Source organism: Heteronotia binoei, chromosome 10 (assembly GCF_032191835.1).
Source record: "Heteronotia binoei isolate CCM8104 ecotype False Entrance Well chromosome 10, APGP_CSIRO_Hbin_v1, whole genome shotgun sequence".
Taxonomy (NCBI): domain Eukaryota; kingdom Metazoa; phylum Chordata; class Lepidosauria; order Squamata; family Gekkonidae; genus Heteronotia; species Heteronotia binoei.
The window spans coordinates 43,189,317-43,209,669 of record NC_083232.1 but is presented as its reverse complement, the minus strand read 5'-3'; the positions used below and the strand labels follow the sequence as shown (position 1 = coordinate 43,209,669).

The 20,353-nt window shown below is 42.4% G+C and overlaps 1 protein-coding gene across 2 annotated transcripts in view; it reads right to left on the bottom strand.

Moving 5' to 3' along the window:
* Window positions 1–20,147, bottom strand: part of VPS50 (VPS50 subunit of EARP/GARPII complex) — a 98,613-nt gene extending 78,466 nt beyond the window's left edge. The window contains exons 1-4 of one of the 2 annotated variants that reach the window (XM_060248504.1): window positions 20,001–20,147; window positions 15,188–15,256; window positions 3,006–3,128; window positions 1,124–1,195 (exon numbers count right to left, since the gene is read on the bottom strand). In XM_060248504.1, coding sequence (XP_060104487.1) covers window positions 1,124–1,195; window positions 3,006–3,128; window positions 15,188–15,256; window positions 20,001–20,033 — 297 coding nt within the window. In that variant the 5' untranslated portion in view covers window positions 20,034–20,147. The remainder of the gene's footprint in view (window positions 1–1,123; window positions 1,196–3,005; window positions 3,129–15,187; window positions 15,257–20,000) is intronic. The other variant, XM_060248506.1, reaches the window with a different exon arrangement.
* Between the last annotated feature and the right edge of the window lie 206 nt (window positions 20,148–20,353).

Sequence of the window (20,353 nt, the reverse complement as noted above, 5' to 3'; positions counted from 1 at the left end):
AGCAAGGCAAGCTAATCTGAACTGATTTGAAGAAAATAAGAACTTGCTTGTAACACCCATCTAGTCATAAGTGCTGAAAGGTTTTGTATGCAGCGGCCATCAGCCTACCCTGCACTAATTTTAAATACTCCAGTACATTTGTTCTTTGGGTTAAAGAAACACTAGAAACATGTGGTTGTCCCATAGGATGTCATGCATTTATCACATACTTCAGCAATGGCAGTGTATGAAAATGGCAGGGTAGTACTCTGCATGACCATTTATTATTCACAAACTCGTACACTCCAACCTCTCCTTACAGCTTTCATTTTAAGAAGAAGAAGAAGACCACAAATTCACCTCCTGCCCTTCTCACTGAATCAGTCAGAGTAGCTTACAATCTCCTTTATCTCCTTTCCCCACAACAGACACCCTGTGAGGTGGATGGGGCTGAGAGAGCTCTCCCAGAAACTGCCCTTTCAAGGACAACTCCTACGAGAGCTATGGCTGACCCAAGGCCATTCCAGCAGGTGCAAGTGGAGGAGAGGGGAATCAAACCCGGTTCTCCCAGATAAGAGTCCACACACTTAACCACTACACCAACCCTGGAGAGGGAGCTGAACTCTTTAGGATGTTACGACAAGCCATTCACATGTGAAATTAGGGATCAAATAATCTGGAACAGAGAGGGAAAGAGTGGGAACAGCAGCTTTGCCAGCTGCATGAGCTTCCTAGGTCTTCACCTCCCCCCTTTCAGGGTCTTATGAAGCCTGGGCCAATGGCTTTGGAGAGGCCAGCCAACGAGTCCAGGACCAGCCCAAGATGCAGTGTGTTGTTTTGTTCATTGTCAGTTTTAATATTTATATACACACACACAGGTGGACTTTTCCCTCCCCTAGCTGTCAGCTGCACTGGGGCCCCTTCAGGTAAAAAGCAGGGTACAACTGAATAATCAATCAATAAAGTGTCAGGTAAACAGGGGCAGTTGCATACAAAGGAGTCTGAGAACCAATTGTGAAACTGCACAATTGAGATTGTGAAACTGCACAGAAACTGCAAAACTGTGTTCTTGTTCAAGGCAGCTAGCTTTTTAGCTTTTGGCAGAAGAATTAATGACCTCGTGGGGAGCATCCATTCTACTTACAGCTGCTTGTTGTTGCTTTAATTTATCTCTGTACTCTTCCAGTTCTTGAAGACTAAGCACAGGAGGCAGCTTCTGTATGTAAAGCACAAACAAAAATGTTCACACATACTGTTGAATAAGCACTAGGGAAAAACACCTACCCATGACGCCAAGTATCTTAGTCTACCAAGCAACAGATCTGCCTCTGATATTTTAAGGACAGAGGAAAAATACAGATCTTGTACAGAGTACTATAGAACTTCTTAGGAAGCAATGTTTCAATTCTTCTCCCTCCCCCACCCCCAAACAATAAATCATGCCTAAAAATTCCTCCCTTTGACACTTTTCTGCAGCCTCTGGAAGCTGCAACAAAATAAGTATATCAGGAATCAGAATCTTCTAAGAGCAATTGAACCTTTTGCTCTAATGTCACTAAAGGAAGCACAGTCCATTTATCAAGGCATGGCATAACCCATTTTAGCCTAAAGTGGAGTACATAAGGACACTGCAGAAGAATATGCACAAGGGAGTCCACTCACTGGAGGGGCAGGGACATAGCCGATCTGAAAAAGGAATCCTTAGCAGACAACACAGCAATACCACTGGAAAGGGGCAATTGAAATGTGAATATATAAAGGTTCTACATAACTTTGGGCTAACCAAGGAATCTAAAGAAGAAGGACGTTTGCCCTTAGATGGAAAGCCTAGGGCAAGAGGAGACCATGTCCTCAGAGCATCAAAATGAATATAACTCTTATCTCTGGAATAAATCGGTTTGGCCACTTTTTTTGCACTGATTAAAAAGTATTCTGCACTTACAGAATAAGAAAAAAAGAGCCTCCACCTAGGGTCTACACGAGATAACTTCTGTTCAAAAAGCTGGAGCCAGGGAGCCTTATAAGAGTCTCTGATAGTTAGGCTTACCAAGCTATCCTCAGGGGTCTCAAAGAATAAGTGAAACCAAAAATTAAAGGCATGAACCCAGGTACATGCTTCTATAGAGCTAAGACCAAATTCATAATGAGGAGCCAATGATGAAACGCACCTCCGACAGCCCAAAGGAACGAGGACTGTACTCTATTTATAGAATCATCTCCTACAGAAATCCATATATAGGGGCACCATACAAAAGTTGGAAAGTTCCAATTCAAAGGATTAGACAAAAAAGGCAACATGGTGTAGGAGTTAGGGTGTTGGACTGATATTAGGAAGACCCAGGTTCGGTCTCCACTTGGCCATGAAACTCACTGGGTAACCTTGGACCAGCCAGTTTCCCAGCCTAATCTTCCTCACAGGGCTGTTATAACAAAGAAGGCTAATGCGAACTTGGGGTGTATGAACAGAAGCATAACATCCAAATCACAAGAGATCATAGTCCCACTGTACACTGCATTGGTCAGGCCACACCTGAAGTATTGTGTGCGGTTCTGGAGCCCTCACTTCAAGAGGGATGTGGACAGAATGGAGTGGCTGTAGAGGAGAGTGACAAGGATGATCAGGGGCCTGGAGACCAAGCCTTATGAGGAAAGGCTAAGGGACTTGGAAATGTTCAGTCTGGAGAAGAGGTGGTTGAGGGGGGAACATGATTGCTCTCTTTAAGTCTTTGAAAGGCTGTCACTTAGAGGAGGGCAGGGAACTGTTCCTGTTGGCAGCAGAGAAGGATAGGACATCACAATAATGGGCTTATGGGAAGGTACCAGCTGGATATCAGGAAAAACCTTTACAGTAAGAGTTGTTAGTGGCTATACGAATACTTGTCAGGGATGCTCTGGGCTGATCCTGCATAGAGCAGGGGGTTGGACTACATGGCCTGTATGGCCCCTTTCAACTCTATAATTCTGTGCACACCACCTTAAACACTCTGGAAAAAGAGCAAAATAAAAATGCAATATACTTTTCTTACCTCCAACTCATACTTAACGACATCAAAGGAATCATTGGAAAAATAGACCTCTTCAATGCTGTTAATTATTTCTTGCTGTGCCTGAGGATCAGTTGGTTGTTCACGAAGCTCTCTAAGTTCCTCCTTAACATAGAGTACATGGAAATAAAGTGCTACAACATTTAGAGAACAAGCAACATGTAATTCCAAAGGTCATTTACAATGCATACCATGAAAAGCGCTTGGTTACAACAATAGCAGCAGAACACCAGCATTTCTTACTGCTTTGAATAAAGAAACGGTCATCCACATTTTTGTGCCAAAGCATTTTTCCCTCCAAGGGCAGAATACCCTGATGCCAGTACCTGAATCTTTGCAGGATACCCATAATAAATGTCTCCTATTCTTGCTAGCAATAGAGCCATTAAGAGAAACTGGGACTCCCTTCTGGTCTTTCAAGTTTCTGGCATAGACTGGGCAGGTCTGCTGAAGTGGGTTTCCCTGCTGTATTAGGACCGGGGGGGGGGGGGCTGTGGAAAAAGCACAGCAGGAACTCATTTACATATAAGGCCACACCCCCTGACATCAAGCCAGTCAGAACTGCATTCCTGTGAGTTCCTGCTCAAAAACAGCTCTGATTAGGACACAAAACATTTGAAAGAAGAGTCTCCAATACAAGGATGTTAAAATGTTCCCTGAAACTTGGAGTACCACATTCCACCAACTAAGCCATAAAAAGAAAAAAGAAGAAGCTTTTTTCTGCCAGAAATAAACCAGATTTACTGTTCTAGGAAGAAATATAAACAGGGCAAGATCATTTGATCCACTAAGTCAGTGATGCTCAATGGGTTGGGAGTCATGTGTGGCTTTTTGACATGGCACTTGTGGCTTTTCTGAGTACTGTTCCCCAGTGTGGTACCTCTCCCATGTTCCAAAAAAACCTCCAGAAGGATAGATAAGCTGAGAGCTTCCCTGAGAGGCAGACTTCATGCCAGGGATGCAAGTAAATGTGGCCCTTTAGGTTAGTGGTAATTGCAAATGGGGCTCTCCATGAGTCATGGAACAAATACCACTTGGCACATACTTCCCCTGCAGAACACAGAGCAAAGGCACCTAACTCCTCCTAATACAATTGTTATGTGAACAGGAAAACAACTATGGGTGAAGTTCTTATTGGGAAGAGAGAAGGAGGAGATTGGATATATACCCTGCCCTTCACTAGGAGTCTCAGAGCAGCTTACAATCTCCTTCCCTTCTTCTTCCCACAACAGACACCCTGTGAGGTAGGTGGGGCTAAGAGAGCTCTTTGAGAACTGCTCTTGAGCGAGCTGTGGCTTGCCCAAGATCACCCAGCAGCTGCATATGGAGCAGTGCAGAATCAAACCCAGTTCTCCCAGATTAGAGTTCACACTCTTAACTGCTAAACCAAACTGGTTCTAACGGAGTTATACCCTTTGAAGTTCAATGACTTAGAAGGCTGTAACTCTTTTTTTGCATTTCACTGTAAGCCTAGCAGCAGTAAAGGAACATTAGTGTTAGTTTGTCTAATACATAAATATAATAACATTTAGAGAGAGATTTGTCACACTTAAATCTTACTTGAGCAGCATACCTATCCCTGTTACTTGAAAATGAAATAATGATTCTACAACACTGCTGATTTAATTACGTGCAATATTAAATAATAGACTCACAACTGGAGTAAAAATTAAGATTTTGTTCATTTAATTATTGTATAGAACATCTGACTGCTTTAAATGCTATGGCATTAATTTCCCCTTCGATTTCTCTTTGCATGACAAAACAGATGCCGGTCAGGAAGAATCTGCAAACTGCAATCACACAATCAGTTCTCAGTGTTTGTATCAAAGAGGATTTGTTGACTATCCTACAATCAATTCCCATTTGTGTCCACAAAGTCAAAACTGTTCCTCATGTCCCAATCATGCTCGATCAACCCAACGATTCACACACTCCCCAAGTCTTTTCACTCTTCTTCATAATATGCAAATCCCCCATCCTCAGTACTTAGAACTAACCGTAATACAGGGTCATATGTGCAGTTATAACATTACACTTGCTCTTAGCTTACATCTTACCATGGTTGTAAACTTTGGTTTGAATAACCATGTCTGGTTTTAACAGTGGTGCAGATTTCACTCTGCACCATGGTTAGATTCTAAAATGAGAGAGAATACTGCATGGGAAGGAGGAGGAGGAACCTGAAAGACCATGGAGTACTCCTAGTCTCCAATATCAAAAACAAGACATTGGCGCTGGGCTTTTAGGGGAGGTGCACCAGTATTAAAAGCAAAGCAGCAGAACTCTGTCTGCAAAATAGCCCCTCTTGCTGTTTCTATAACAAATGGGCATACAGTCATAGCCACTTTTTATAGGTTCTCATATGAGAAGCAAGTCTAATCTTAGCACAGCAGTCATGACAGCATATATATGAAACACACGTGCCTGTGTTATCGTGAAGGATGGCATTCACAGTTGCTGAGGATCTCTCTGTTGAAGATGTCACACAAAAACAAAGCTAAAGAGTTTCTTAGCACAATATACACAAACAGAGCATCAGCATGGCATAGTGGTTAGAGTGCCAGACCCAGGTTCAAACTGCCACTCTGCCATGAAAGCTTTCTAGGTGACTTTGGATCAATCACACACTAACCTACCTCAAAGGGTTTATTTATTTGGGGGGGGGGGGGAATTATGCCACCTCTCTTGGAATCTGCCCAAAATGGCTTACAAAATCAAAACAAAACATTAAAACATATCAAAATCCAGCATTAAAGAAACAGAGTCTGGAATAAAAACACCATAAAACAGATTACTGACAGCTTAAAATAACTGTTCCAGGCTAAAATAGTGTTTAAAAGGTCAACTACCTAATTAAACCCCAGAAGAAAAAAATTGGTGTGGCGCCAACAAAAAAAGACATGTACTTGCCAGACAAGCCTCAAGGAGAAACACATTCTGTAAATGAAGTGCCACTACAGAAAAGACCTAGTCTCTGATTGCCATCCACCTCACCTCTGAAGATAGGGCCACAGAGAGCAGGGCTTGTGAGGCAGCTCTTAACTAGCAGGATGGACGATATGGAAGGAGATGATAATACCAAGTAGTTACCAGCAGAGGTCTTGCCTAAAGCCCAGCTCTTGCCAAACTCTTGGCTCTTAGCTGAGGTGCATACTTGGGGGGGGGGCTTAGGGACCACAACAGAAGGCCTCAGGATTACATAATACTGCAACAGGAGTTGGAAGCCATAGACTGGTAGCAGACAGGCTATTTATCTCCCTGTAATTCACCCATGGCAGCCAGCAGTTGCTGGTGGAGTTTTGTATTTTGTATCCAGGTGAGTGTGCATCAGAGGAAAATGAAGTGATGCCACAAATGAATTGAGGACAGTTGTGAGAAAATGGAGAAGAGAATGCTGTTGTAAGCTGCTTTAGGTTCCCATCAGGGACAAAAGCAGGATACTAATAAAGATATTCAGGTTTGCTTTACACAAAATGATTCATGTAATATTATTAGCATTCTCCTCTCTGCTAGGATCTAAGAGGATGCTGATTCCAGAGGTTCCTCTTCCCTACTGCTTTGCTTCCTTAGCCAAAGTCACCCTTTTCTCTCATCCTGCCAGCATCAACACCAGGAAGCTGGAAGAGATATCAGCAACTGCTACAGAGCAGTACCAGGTTTTCTCCTCTTCCTTTTCTGCTCTTAGGATGGGGGGCTAGAAGAAGAAAAAGAGCATGGGTCAGGGAATGGGAAAAACTTCCTCAAAAACACGTTGTAAAGGATTGCCCTACAGGATGAATAAATGATCTGTAATTATTCAAGGGGTGTTTGCCAAAGAAATGCACAGACAAGCCCAATCTCATAAAATTTTGGAAACTAAGCAAGGTTGGCCCTAGTCAGTATTTGGGACACAGACCACCAAGGAATACCAGGGTCACTGTGTGCAGCCAGACAACAGCAAACCGCGTCTGAACTTCTCTTGCTTTGAAAAACCTCACTGGGTCACCATGAGTCGACTGTGACAATAGAAGAAAACTGCCAAAAAAACAGGAGTTCCGTTTGACAGTGGAAGCGGTATCTCAGTGCTTTTGATTCATCTCAGCAATGCAAGACATAAAAATGAGAACAAATTCACATGAAAAGGGTGATGGTGTGTGTTGATGCACAATTTCTTCTCGCGCCTCATCTAATTTTCAGAATTAAATAAAACACCCCTACGAAATGTTCCAGCACATATTCAGACCTCAGTCAACAGCTTTATTAAAGTGCCACCTTGTGGAGTAGCTATGAATTTTGGCTATAAAGTAATTTAAGATCTTGGTTTCTAATGCAAAGCTAACGATAGACAAGCTTCCCCAGAACAAGATCTACAGAGCTATATGATGCTTATTTGGGTAATTCTGGTGGAGTAAAATTTCAGGAACCAGAGATCCTAGACAAGCAATAAAATTTGACAGCAGGGGATTTTGAACTAAATGCAAATAGTATTTTAAAATTAAAATATGCTTAGAAATATGAATTATGGATGGATGTCATCAATCCTAAAGCCCCCCTTTTCAATTTTGCTTCTCTCTTGTGGAAATGGAGCCAGTGATTCTTTATTTTTGCATCATTTGCCACATACTAAAGTTTTCTCACACAACACACACATTGTCAACCTTTCCAGTGCATCAGTAAATTAGCATTCTACATAAATGATACTATATGCAGATATGACACATACTTTACCAAATAACAACTGAAGCCATAAAACCAGCAGCAAAAGCATAATCGGAGAAACCAGGAAGAGAACATCATCCCATCCTAAATGTGAACCAGCCCTTCAACCAGGAAGGTGTCCTGTTAAGCACAGCACAGATAACCCAGAAGAGGGCAACAATGGCATTGCCATGCCTTCTGCTGTTCTCATGTATAGCGGCCCTGCGTATTTCCCACCCATTTTTTCCACACAATTACATTTGCAGAGTGCCACACTCACAAGAAAGCACCTCAGCTTTGCAATTACTAGCTTTTTTCCTATCATAGCATATTAGAGCTCTAAAGGGTGAATAACACAAAAATTTCATTATGATTTATAGTGTTCCCTCTGGTCTACAGAGCTCTTGAAAGATTTAATTAACAGTCCCTGGAGATTCTTATCACAAGCTATTCACTGGTGTGCAGGGAGGTGTTTACCTATTCCCTTCTTTGTTTTAAGCACGGATATCAATGATGAACATACAACATCCCTGACTTTGTTTTGTTTTCAGAAAATTCTTCCTTCAAGAAGGCTCTCCCCAGGGAACCTAGTCTGAGAAGTAAGAATTGTCTAATAGACAGTGCTGAATGAGCCTGAACAACCTGAATTAAAACCCTATCATTAAGAGCTCTGTGTGAGACCACTGTGAGACCAAATGCAAGCATATTGTGAGGGAAGGAAGAAGAGTTTAAAAAGCAAGTTAAAACTGGCAAGCAACTCAAAGATACCTGGGAAAGGAAGACCTGTTGCTGGCAGCATTGTCAAGAGTACTACTTATTAAGTACTACTCGTTCAGTACTACTCACATTTCAGTGTATAACAGCTACATTTTCTAGAGTAAGAACCAACAGGACTACATTTCTTGACCACCACCAAGGATATCAGTCTGAATGCAGGAAAACAATTATTTACAGAGAGAAAGATCTGCTGGAAAGACATTATCTGGGTAGATTAGCTACATCTGAACATTCAGTCCATGAAGAGGACAGTGTTGTGAAGAGCTAAAGAGTTATCTGGAATAAACTCCAAACATCTTTACCTCATAAGTCTTTTTAAAGAAACATTTTCTTTAATTTTTTTTCTATCAGAAAAAACAACTTAAGGACTTCATGGACCAATATTACAAGTACAGATAAATAAGTATATTCTTGTATTACATTTTATATCCACCTTTGTTCCATGGAGCTCAAAGTGAAAATAAAGTGAGCCATACCCATGTCTGCTTAACTTCTGCTCAGTTATTGATTGTATTTAGGCCATCTCTCTAGAACCCTTAAAAGGACTGGACAAAAGAGTTGTTCTCACCTGATGGACTATATTAAAGTTCTCTTTGACCCTGCTAGACAGCCAAGGCCACTCATCAGTTACTGGGAAAGCATATGAGATAGGATTTCCCTTTTGGAAACTACAGCTGCTACATTTGATAGACTTCTGTCAAATCTAGTTGTCAAATCAAATGAAATAGGAGAGGAAGGCAATGCCTCAAAATTATGACCTTCTATAACAGTTAATCTACACTATTCATATCACTTGGCTAATTCATCACCAACTGAGAGAGATCTCTTCCCACTTAGACCAGACTTCATTTTCATCTGTGATCCACATATTAACCAGCATACAGTCCTTGAATTACTGGGACTTCTGGTCTCACCTTTGTCACCATGAGTCCTATTTAATGGTCAGGGCTTTTTTTGAGCAGGAACACATAGGAATGCAGTTCCAGCTAGCTTGGTGCCAAGGGGTGTGGTCTAAAATGCAAATGAGTTCCTGCTGGGCTTTTTCTACAAAAAAAGCCCTGCTTATGGTATATCATATGACCATGCCCTAAAATGGATGCTTGAGAAAAGTCAGATTGTGAGAAAGGAATGCTTCTTGGTGACAATGCCTATCTCTTCAATGTGCTTTATTTCTTAGGAAATAAGCCCATCGCAACCTGAAGGAGCTGACCTGCCCATATACATAGTTTAAAAGAGGGGCCAGATGTGTGTTTGGATGTAGAAAAAGAACAGGAAGACTGCTTCTGTGGAAGACAGATGCAGAAAGACTGCTGTGAGCTGGCTGAAGCACCTTGATGGTACAAGATCTGTGTCTTTCTGGGGATCTTATACGGGGTAGTGGACTTGTATTGTAAGAGTGCCTCTTTGCCTCCATCTGTGATCTGTTTGTACATTTGTCAATAAAGAAAAAAAACACACGCCTTCACTGCTTTCTCCTCCCAATGGAATCAACCTAATAAGTGCTACCTCGATATTTCTCATTGCCTGGAGAAGTAGAATGCACATGAGTATATATTCCTGGCAGTCAAGGGAAACACTTCTTCCATCTGAAGAAATGTCTGGCTTACTGAAGTGTGTGTTTTGCCATCAAATTGCTATGGCTTGACAGCACTTTCTGCCACCAATAACAATAATGATTAACTAAACACATACATTAAATCCCTAGGCCCAACATCAAACTTTTAAGTATCTGGGGTAAACAGGTCCCTTAGATTTTTCAAGCCCTGTTGGATGACAATGAAGAGTAGTTATGCAGGCTCTAGCAACAAACACAACAAAACATGCTGTGGCCACTTGGAAACATACAGGTTTATTTGAAACCTGCAATAAACCATATTATTGCCCATGAAATCAGATGTATTAGTGTAATACGGTCTCTGATAACGCACCTGATTGCCCCCGTGAATTGTACTGATATTGTGCTTAACATACTTAAACTACTAAGTTCTAAAACATTACTAGTGGCAAAGATATCAATAAACTGCTATCAATAAATAGTAGCACACCAGAGCAGAGGACCACAACAATACATGAAGCCCTATAATCAGCACAGTAATTTGATTCTTAGGCAGCAATCCCAAGAACTCTCTTCTGGAAGTAAACCCTACTGAATAAAGTAGGACTTGCTTATGAGTAGACCTGCTTTGGGTGGTTCACTTCAGCATCAACATCAGTGTTACCCCCCAGACTACGAACGTACTATTGTCAGGACTTGGAAGAACTTTTCCAGTTAAAGCACTTGTCTGGTCTCTTGGATTCCATTAACCTGAGTAAAACACACATGTTTAAACAATAACTGTTTACAGGTCAGCAATGAATAGAATTACTTTATAGGTTCTTTCTAGATGGTAATAAAACTACTGCCTCTGTGCTGACTCAGAATATGTATTTCTTTTCCATAATGCTCTCTATTTTACAGCAAGGGTTATTCAGGCCCTTGTGCTGTTTATAAACTACCCCAAAATAATATAGTTTTAAGAGGATTTAGTTCATTTCCTGCCATGATATCATAATCCTGCACATCATGACATTAATGCATTACCGTGGAAATCATATCAATCTCAGCTGCATCTGTATGTCAAAAGAAACCACCTGTTTTACTTTACAGTTAATATGGATAAAAATCATTATTGAGCATTCCAAACAATAACATAAAAGATCACGCCATAGAGATGCAGCTAAAGTCTGAAGAATTGACAAATGCGATGATTCCAGAGCTAGGGAGAAAACAGATGCTAATCTCTGCTTTATATTATCAGGGGTCCATACGTTTGTTAGAAATAGTATTCAATCGCACCCATTGTTTCACTAGCCCACTGCTCATTGAGAGGTACAGCAGATCTACAATAGCTTAACCAAATATCTCTTTTGTAGCTGTGCTCATAGAGACTAATTTGCTATTGTACATGTGAGTTGCAGCTCTTCTTGATCATACAGGTATGAGTCTGTGTGTGTGCGCACGTGTATAACATATACATGCATACACACACACACACCTGCCAGGCAGATGCTATATATACATATATCTATAATGATAATAATAATTCCCCTATGGTGATGGCCAAATGGAGCTCTCCCATTGGCTTATGGGTGCATTATATGCACTCAGCAAATAATTGGCTCATCATGGCTCACTCAGCGTCTCTGGCCTCCCATTGGCTGACTCCCCTGCCCCATCTACTGTAGGCCTGGGAATGTTGAACAAACCACCAAAACAGTCTTACCTCAGAGACAGACAAATCTCTGATGCTTCTCTGTGTCCTCTCTGTCAACCAGCCTCAGAAAGGGCTGCTGCTCTACTGTGGCCTCACAAAAGGTGTTGCAGCTGGCAGCAGCAACAGACCTTTGCCAATTCCATCAGTGGCCCACACAGATGGCCCCCAAGCACATGAAGCCTCTGAAGGCTGCAGAAATAGCCAGTGCCATAATCTGACTAAGTGGCAAGGCCTGGCCCTGCCGGGAACATTTCCTCAGAGGCCATGGTTGCTGCCATTCTTGTCACTCCCTCTTCCCCTCAGCCTTGCCCCTAGCCAGAGGCTATTTCTAGGCAATCAATTTCTGTCAGTAAAGGGAGAGGGGGGGTTGAGGAGGGGTGGGACCTCAGACAGGTACAATGCCACAGATTCCACCCTCCAAACAAGTCATTTCCTCCTGAGGAACCACTGTTGCCAATCTCCAGGTGAAGAGTGGAGATCACTCAGAATTACAATTGCTCTTCAGATGGCAGAGGTTCAGCTCCCCTGGAGGTGGGGGGAGGAGTAAATGCCTTCACTTGGGTGGGTGGGAAGACTGCAAGGGGGTACTTGCCCAGATCTTCCTTCTAAAGTCCATTGTATTTTTCTCCATAATGGGCCTCGTTAGAGAGAGAGAAATGGCTTTTTGGTAGAAAAAGCACTTAGGCCACACCCCAATGTCACCATTGTTTCGCACACTGCTTTTCTGTAGAAAAAGCCCAGGAGGAACTCATTTGCATATTAGGCCACACACCCTGATGCCTAGCCGGTCAGAACTGCATTCCTGTGCATTCCTGCTCAAAAAAAGCCATACATGCGCATGCGCACACACACACACAACGCCCCCTTTTTCTGATTCTGGGAAGTCCATTTTTAAAAGGGCTGTGTTGTTTTCCCGTGGGCTAGAAATGGCAGGGGGAGAAATAACTCATGATTGCCAGGTGGTTGGAAGCATTCTTTCCCCTGCTCCCAGCCACAGAGGAAGGATTCATTCATTTGCAACAGAGACAGGAAGAATGGAGGAAGCTCCCCCTACCACCTTTGGACATACTATTGAGGAAGGAGCTGCCCTGGGTGGGAGGAAAGCAGTCAGTGGGCATGTGGCTATTTCTCCAGGAAAACCCCAAAGTTGAATTTGGTCCTCGTGGAACCCAGGCAGTGGGAGACAGAGAGGAAAGGCCTCAGTGTGTGAGAAAGAGAGTTGGGAGCATGTCCCGCCTAGCAGGAAACCCCCAAAAGGACAGTGGTGGCATAAGTACCACCACTAGGGTACAGTGGTGGCATAAGTACCCTATTGGAAGGAAGTGGAAAACCCCTCCAAGATTTGGCAACACCAAACAGGGGCGGGCAGAGCAGGTTCTGCAATTCAATCAGGCCTGTTCCATCACACACACACAAATGCTCATGTCACTAGAGACAGAGAACTCATGTACACAATCCCTCATGAATCCAACTCGCATATATCCATTTGTGTGTGTGTGTTCACACAGCCTCGTAGCTTAAACCATAAAGCAGAGGGGGAAAAGACCAGTTTCTCCTGCCCTAGTCAAGCAATGCAGAACTGTAAATGAGAAGAAATATTTCCTCCTGTTCTCTTCCTGCCCCCTTAAACTTCCCTCTTTGAGTGAATTGCTCAGCAAAACACTGGCAATCAAAAGATGTTCATTCATCCACCCAACAAATGTATAGCCTGTTTCACTGCAAGCTTCAGAACAGCCCACAATAAAAAAGAATAGATGTCCTCAGTTGAAACAATATCCTCTCATGCAATACATTAGCCATCAACAATTCCCACTACAAATAGTCCAGTTATAAACCACAATGCTATTCCTTCTTTATAGCAGCTCTAAAGACCTTAACAGCTACAAAAAACCTCTCAGTTCCTTCAAAGGTCTACTTCTCCTAAAATATAATCTAAGGGAAAAAATCAGTTCAGGGCTCAAAGACAAAGGTTGAAGCAGGATGTTACAACTAGCAGAGTTCTAAGAGGCTGTGCTTTCTTTAAAAAAAAGAAAAGAAAAGAAAAGAAAAGAAAAAACAACCTGCATCCTTTTAAAATACTGGGAAAATTTCTTCTCCCCAACTTGCATAATACTTGAATGATGGGGCCAAATTAACCCAGCCAAGAGAATATAAACAGGGTTGCTAATATAAACAAGGCCAGAGATAAAGAAGAAGGGAAGGACAGAGGAACTTCTGTTTGCAACTGCACACGTGTGGTCACAAAGTATGCAGCTGCCACTATACAATGATGGAGCCCTGCAAGGGTCATTTTGTAGGAAAAGAGGTGCTGGAGCTCATTAGCACAATTCATTTGCATATGCCACACACCCCTGACATCACTGGAAGGTGTACTAAATTATATCACTCACTCTGCCTTGAAATCCACTGGGAGACCCTCAGCCATTCTTGAGCCAGCCTAGCCTACCTCACAGGATTGCTGTGAGTGTAAAATGGAGGAGGAAAAACCAATTTGCACTGCCCTGAGTCTCAAAAGAGGACCAATTTAAAAGTGTGCTAGTTTTCCCTCACAGAGGGCCCCGCCCTCTGCATTAAATATTTCAAAATGCAAGGCACATTCCCACAAGCCTTAAGAAGTACAGTCCATTAAGAAGTACTATGTCTGCAGTCATCAGAAGCATCTTAAGCTTATAGGCTTTCAAGGCATCATGGGAAATATAGTTTTCATTTAAAACAGCACTGAAAAAAGGGAGGGAGGTTAGTGAAAGAGAAAACAACAACTCCCAATAGTCTAATGGACAGCAACTGAGCATTCCTTTATACATCTCCTCTTGCCTACTCATGAGGAGGTGGGCAGCAGGGCAGCTACCCTGCCAAAAATTGTTATTAAAGGGGAGGATTGGGGTGGGGGTTCAGAAAATTAATAGTGGGGGCGCCTCCTGCATTACCCTCCTGCTGGCTACAGCCTTGCCTAGCAGTAACATCACTAAGACTCATAACAGCTAGCTGGCTTCCACAGGCCACACCCAACCCATGGGCCATCAGTTGCCAGTCCCTAATACCAAAGTTTGGTATTTCAAGGAGGAATGTTTACCAGTGCAAAATGTCACACAGAAAACAGACAGCAGCCAACCAGCTTAGCAGGAGATGAAAAAAGTGTGAACCCATTTTCCAATCTGACTTAACCTCTATAGGGCTCATCTCCCTTTCAGATTATCTCAACGGCCCGCCATTCTGTTGCTAGAGACAGTAAGACCCTTTCCTTTAGCCTAGCTGGTGTAATTCCCAACCACTGAGGGAGAGGGAGGAAGACACAACGAGACCCCCTTCCACCAGTTTGCTTCACCCCACCATACATATTACATTTTTCTTTGTTAACTACCTTGAGAGTTTTTTTCTTCCTTTTTAAAAAGAAAGGTGGTTATATGTATAATAAGTGAATGAAGCAAGTAAGTAAATGTACATTAACTATACCTTGCTAGGAATTCTGAAGTTCTCAAGCGGGCTCAAATCATGAACATCTCCCTGAGGACTTTTGAGACCCTTGGGGAGGAGAAAAAAAAACACAAAACAAGTAAGAAATTATTATAATTTAAAACATTTCTTTGCTGCCTCTTCACTCAAATAGGGTCCCCAGGGAGGCAAACATCAAACATTTCAACATTCGAAGAATTTAAAATAAAGTATATTTGCACAATAATTCAATAAAAACAAACACACACAACACCAAAAACGTAGAGGAAAGCCAGTAACAGTTATCAGGGATATGTCAAACAAAAAAAAAAATAATAATCTTTACCCACTGGTGCAAGATAACAATAGAAGGAGACAGAGAATCTGCCTGGGAAGGGACTTCGAAAACTCTGGTGCCATGACCAAGAAGTCCCTTTCTTGGGTCACCACCCATCTAGCCTCAGATGGAAAGACTTCCAAAGATTATTATAGTAGACAGATAGGTTCATATGGGAAAAGGCAACTCTCAAGGTCTGCTAGGTCCAACAGCACCCCCAAGCTATAAGCCCACTCCTTTAAGGGCAGTACAACCCCATCCAGACCAGGATATATCCCATTTCCTTGGTTAAACCTTCCCTCACACACACACACCATTAGTAACTCTGTTCTGTTTGGGTTGAGTTGAAGTTTGTTAGCCCTCATCCATTCCAAAACTGCCTCCAGGCACCTGTTGACAGCCTCCCTGGGATCTGCAGGAAGCATGAGATAGAGCTGAGCATGATCTGAATATTGATGGTGCTCAGCCAAAATCTCTCCATATAACCTCTCCCAGCAGCTTTACACAGACATTAAAAAGCATGGGGGACAAGACAGAACTTTACAGAACCTCAAAACCAGGTTTTTTTCTGTGGCAGAAACTCCTTTGCATATTAGGCCACACACCCCTGATGTAGCCAATCCTCCTGGAGCTTACAGCAGGCCCTGTAAAAAGAGCCCCGTAAGCTCTTGGAGGATTGGCTACATTAGGGCTGTGTGGCCTAATATGCAAAGGAGTTCCTGCTATAAAAAAAAAACCCTGCTCAGAACCCCAAAGATCAAGGGACAGATCAGAACCCCTAGCACCACACTCTGAAACCTACCTTCAAGGTATGACAGAAGCAACTAAAGAACAATGCCTCCCAGGCCAAACCCCAAAAAGACAGCCCAGGAGGACACCATGATCAATGGTATCAGAAGCTGCTAAGAGATCCAGCAGAATTAACAGGATCATACTGCCCAATCTATCTTCTGGTAGAAGTCATCCACCGTTTATTAACTATCCATTTATTAACTAACCAAGACAGTTTATTAACTATCAGCTTCATTTAAGAATCCTTGAAATTCTGTGTACTCTACAGTTTAATTCTGCAGTATTAAGCACTTAAAATGGATTTAATTATCCTAAGTCTATGACAGTCAAACACAGCTAAGTAGTAATATCAGAAACACTTAAATAATTGCCACTCCCATGAATTTGACTACCCACTTGTAAATTTAGGGAAAAATTCACAGCCAGAATTTACCAGCAGAGTAAGAGAATCAACATCTATTGACAACTTATAATGGCATGTAACCTACTATTCCACTGAGCAAAGTTTGCAGTTTTCCTCCAACTAGAATTACCAACAGTTCTGTCCTTTTAATAGAAGGTTAGCATGAGAAAATAGGTAGCTGAAGCTTTTCAATTAATAGAGGTAAACTGCATCATCAGGGAAATAGAATCCCATTAAAATTCTGTTAAAGTAACAGGACATTTTCTCCAGGCCTGCTGGCAACCCTACCTCCAACTTAAGTGGCTCTTCCTCCAAGAGAACAGCTACTTAAGCAGAAGAAAGGTAAGAAGAGATATCCTTCACTATATGCCAGCTCATACCTCTCTATTTAAATTTAAATTCTGTTCAACAGTTCAATGAAAATATATGGTGTTGTGTGTGCTATTAACCTGATAATGGTAAAAAGTTTCAATAATGATTAAATGGTTCCTACAGAGTATCAGTCTATCCCATGATCAAAGTGAACTATTTATAGTGCTGTAACCCCTTTACAGTAGGTGCTCCTAAACTTTGCCACAGAAAGCCTTTACGATTCAAGAAACAAATAGTATTAGATTCCCCAGCTGCAAATATTTTATCATTCACCCTGAGTCTTAACAAGCAAGGAGGACTATAAATGAAGCAAATAAATACACAGACAAAATTACAGTCAAACAAAGCCAGGGCATCTGGCAGAGTTTTAACAGGGATTAAGCCTAAGGAGAAAATAAACAGATGGACAGAGGCAGTTTTTCTGGCAGGGAAAAGGGGATATCTGCTTCTTCTATAACCAACATCTGGAGCAGGCTGGTCTTCTCTGGACAAGACCCCTCTTTTTATTGACATGGGCCTCTTCTCAGAAAAGCAGGATATAAATCTAAACACTGATGAGAGGGATTTAACACCATCATCCTGCAAGTGTGTTCATTTACCATGACTGCTGCTGGGAAGAGCCAGCAACCCCAGAATCTCCAGCTGCCAGAAAAAGCCCAACCCCCTTGGAACAAGAACATCCAGTACTACTTGGCTCAGGTAGCATGTTTTTGGGCAGAAGGGCTATTGCAAAATCTTTGAAGAGCAGCATTTGAAGCAGCAGCAGTCTCCAAGGACTAATTTTTCTCTCCTTCAGCCAGTGCCTTCAGTAGTCAGCACAGTGTGTGATTTTCAAATCTTATTGCATTCACTTTATCCCAATTTTCTCGTATTCTGAGCTGCTGTGAGACTCCTGGTCATGCAGAAATGCAGCATATATATACTTTGAATGTTGTGGGGGGGGGGGGGGGTTGGGGGGGGGTATGTACCTACAGCCATAGAATAGTGAAACCATTTTACTGGCCAGAAAATTTAATTGTACATAAATTGAAGACATTTTTGGGCCAGGGGTGACTTGGCTTTTGTTGTTGTTGGTTTTAAATTGTGATGCCTTTGATTTTTCAAGCCACTTTGAGCCAGGAGAAAAAGCAGGGTGTAGAGAGACCTTACAATATCCTCTCACCAAACAAAACTCTTACATCCCACACAAACAGCATCATTCTTCACCTAGGTTGGATGAAGTCTTCTTTTCCTACATGGATAGCCTTATATAAAACTTTGTTTTGTAGAGCTGATAAAATCATCAAATCATCAACACCCATTTCTCACTCAGAGAATTCTAATAGCTTGACGGAAGCATTCAGCATGACCAGTCAGGGCTAAAACAGTGATAAATTACACTGGGAGCCAGGTTCTATCCCAAAGTCCTATACTTGAAGAATATCCACTATGTTAATTTAAAATATTTAAATTCCACTTTATCTCCTTTGTCTCAGTGTAATGACAATATACTAAAAGATGAACAATCTCTCTTTCCATTCTCCCAATAAATTTATCTCCTTCACTCATTCCTTGCCGGTTTATGAAACATTGCAAGGCAAGTTCCTCTCCATACATAAGCCTTTTTGGGGCAGGGGGGATTCAACAGACCAGGGGTTTCTAATATGGTGCTCAGGAGCACCATGATACCCATCAACCCCTTTCCTGGCACCTGCTCAGTGTTCTTAGAAAGTGGTTAGGGCCAGGCGGGGCTTGTGCCCAGCAGTGATTTTGATGGGCTGTGCAGATTAAAAGACAACCTAGTGAAACAGACCTTCTGCCTTAAATACTGAAGAGTTACTATGAGATTATACATAATATGACTCTGATTAGTTATGGTTGGCTCCACCTCCTGCAAAAGCCATTGTGTTGTTGTGCCTGTGTTAGAATTCAAAATGTGCCCACAGGCTCAAAACGGTTGGGGACTTCTACAATAGACCAAAACAGCTCTAGAAATCTCCCCCCCCCCCCCCCCAGTTCACTGGAACCAAACAAACTTTCTTCCCATTTGAAGGCCAACAACCCCAGCATAATCTTAATTTTTGACACACCTGCACATCCCAATTCCTGTTTTTTTTTCCCTTTCTCCCTCACATCTAAAGATGCAGGTACATGCCATGTTATGCTAGATTCATGTCATGCTAGGTTACTAGCCCTTTTATAATACATAGAATTTTCCACTTTTTACTGTAATAATACTATGCTTATTATTCTACAAACAACCCTCCACTCAGGGCCTGTTCAACAGTGAACAGAGCAGCCATTTGTTAGGGTGAATCAATAGGGGGAGAACAAAAGAGAGTAGACTCCTCCCCCTCAACACCCCTCCCCCCCCACACACACACACACTCCTGCCTGTTCAACAGGGCTAGTGTTGAAGTTCCTCCACATGATACCTGCGTGGGCTTCAAGCCGGGCTACAGAAGAACTGTCACTCCAGCACATCTTGTTCCCAGGTGTGTGCGGGAGGGGTGCATTAGATTTAAAAACAGCTGCAGAGGAGCTTCCATTTTACAGACTTATATTAAATAAGAAGCGGGGGATCGTTTAAAACCATCTCTTAACTAAACGTTACTGGAAGTTTAGAACAAAATGGGAACAGAAATTAAAATTATATCTGGCGGTAGCGAAATCAGAGGCAGACTCAAAGGATTACAAAATTGTTACAAAACTACAAAAGAAAAAAGGCTTCGGAAAGAAGCAACATGCCTCACATCCATATACACCCAGCAAACAAAACAGCAGCAAGAAACTGTTGCTGCTTTCCAGCGCTACTGTGAACCTCCTCGGCCTGCTTCTACATCTGTAAAACCCGCCCCCTTCCACTGCCGGCACCACATTTTTCTGCAAATTACTTCAGTTTAGCATTTTATTGCCACTCTAACCGTTTGCGCTTTTCCCCCAAGCAATACCTGTCGGGTCATAAGCGACTTGATCTTCTGCATGACAGCGCCAACCAGTGTATCTCACAAACCCATATCTCCTAGCGAAATCCGCTCTCTCTGACTCAAGAAAGCCATTTTGCGCATCACGTGATATACTGTTCTCCTTTAAGGCCCAAGGCCCTATGGAAAGTGTAGTGCAGACGGGGCCATGCGCTCCTCACTTTACGGAGTATGAACTACAATTCCCATCAAGCTTATGGCCACGCATTTCGTCCCCCTAGGAGACCGGCCAAAGGAAGGAAATGAATACATAAACAGGAAATTAAAGAAGACGCTAGAGCGGCCGCGCTAGGCTGAGCGTCAGAGCGGCTAGCTCGGTG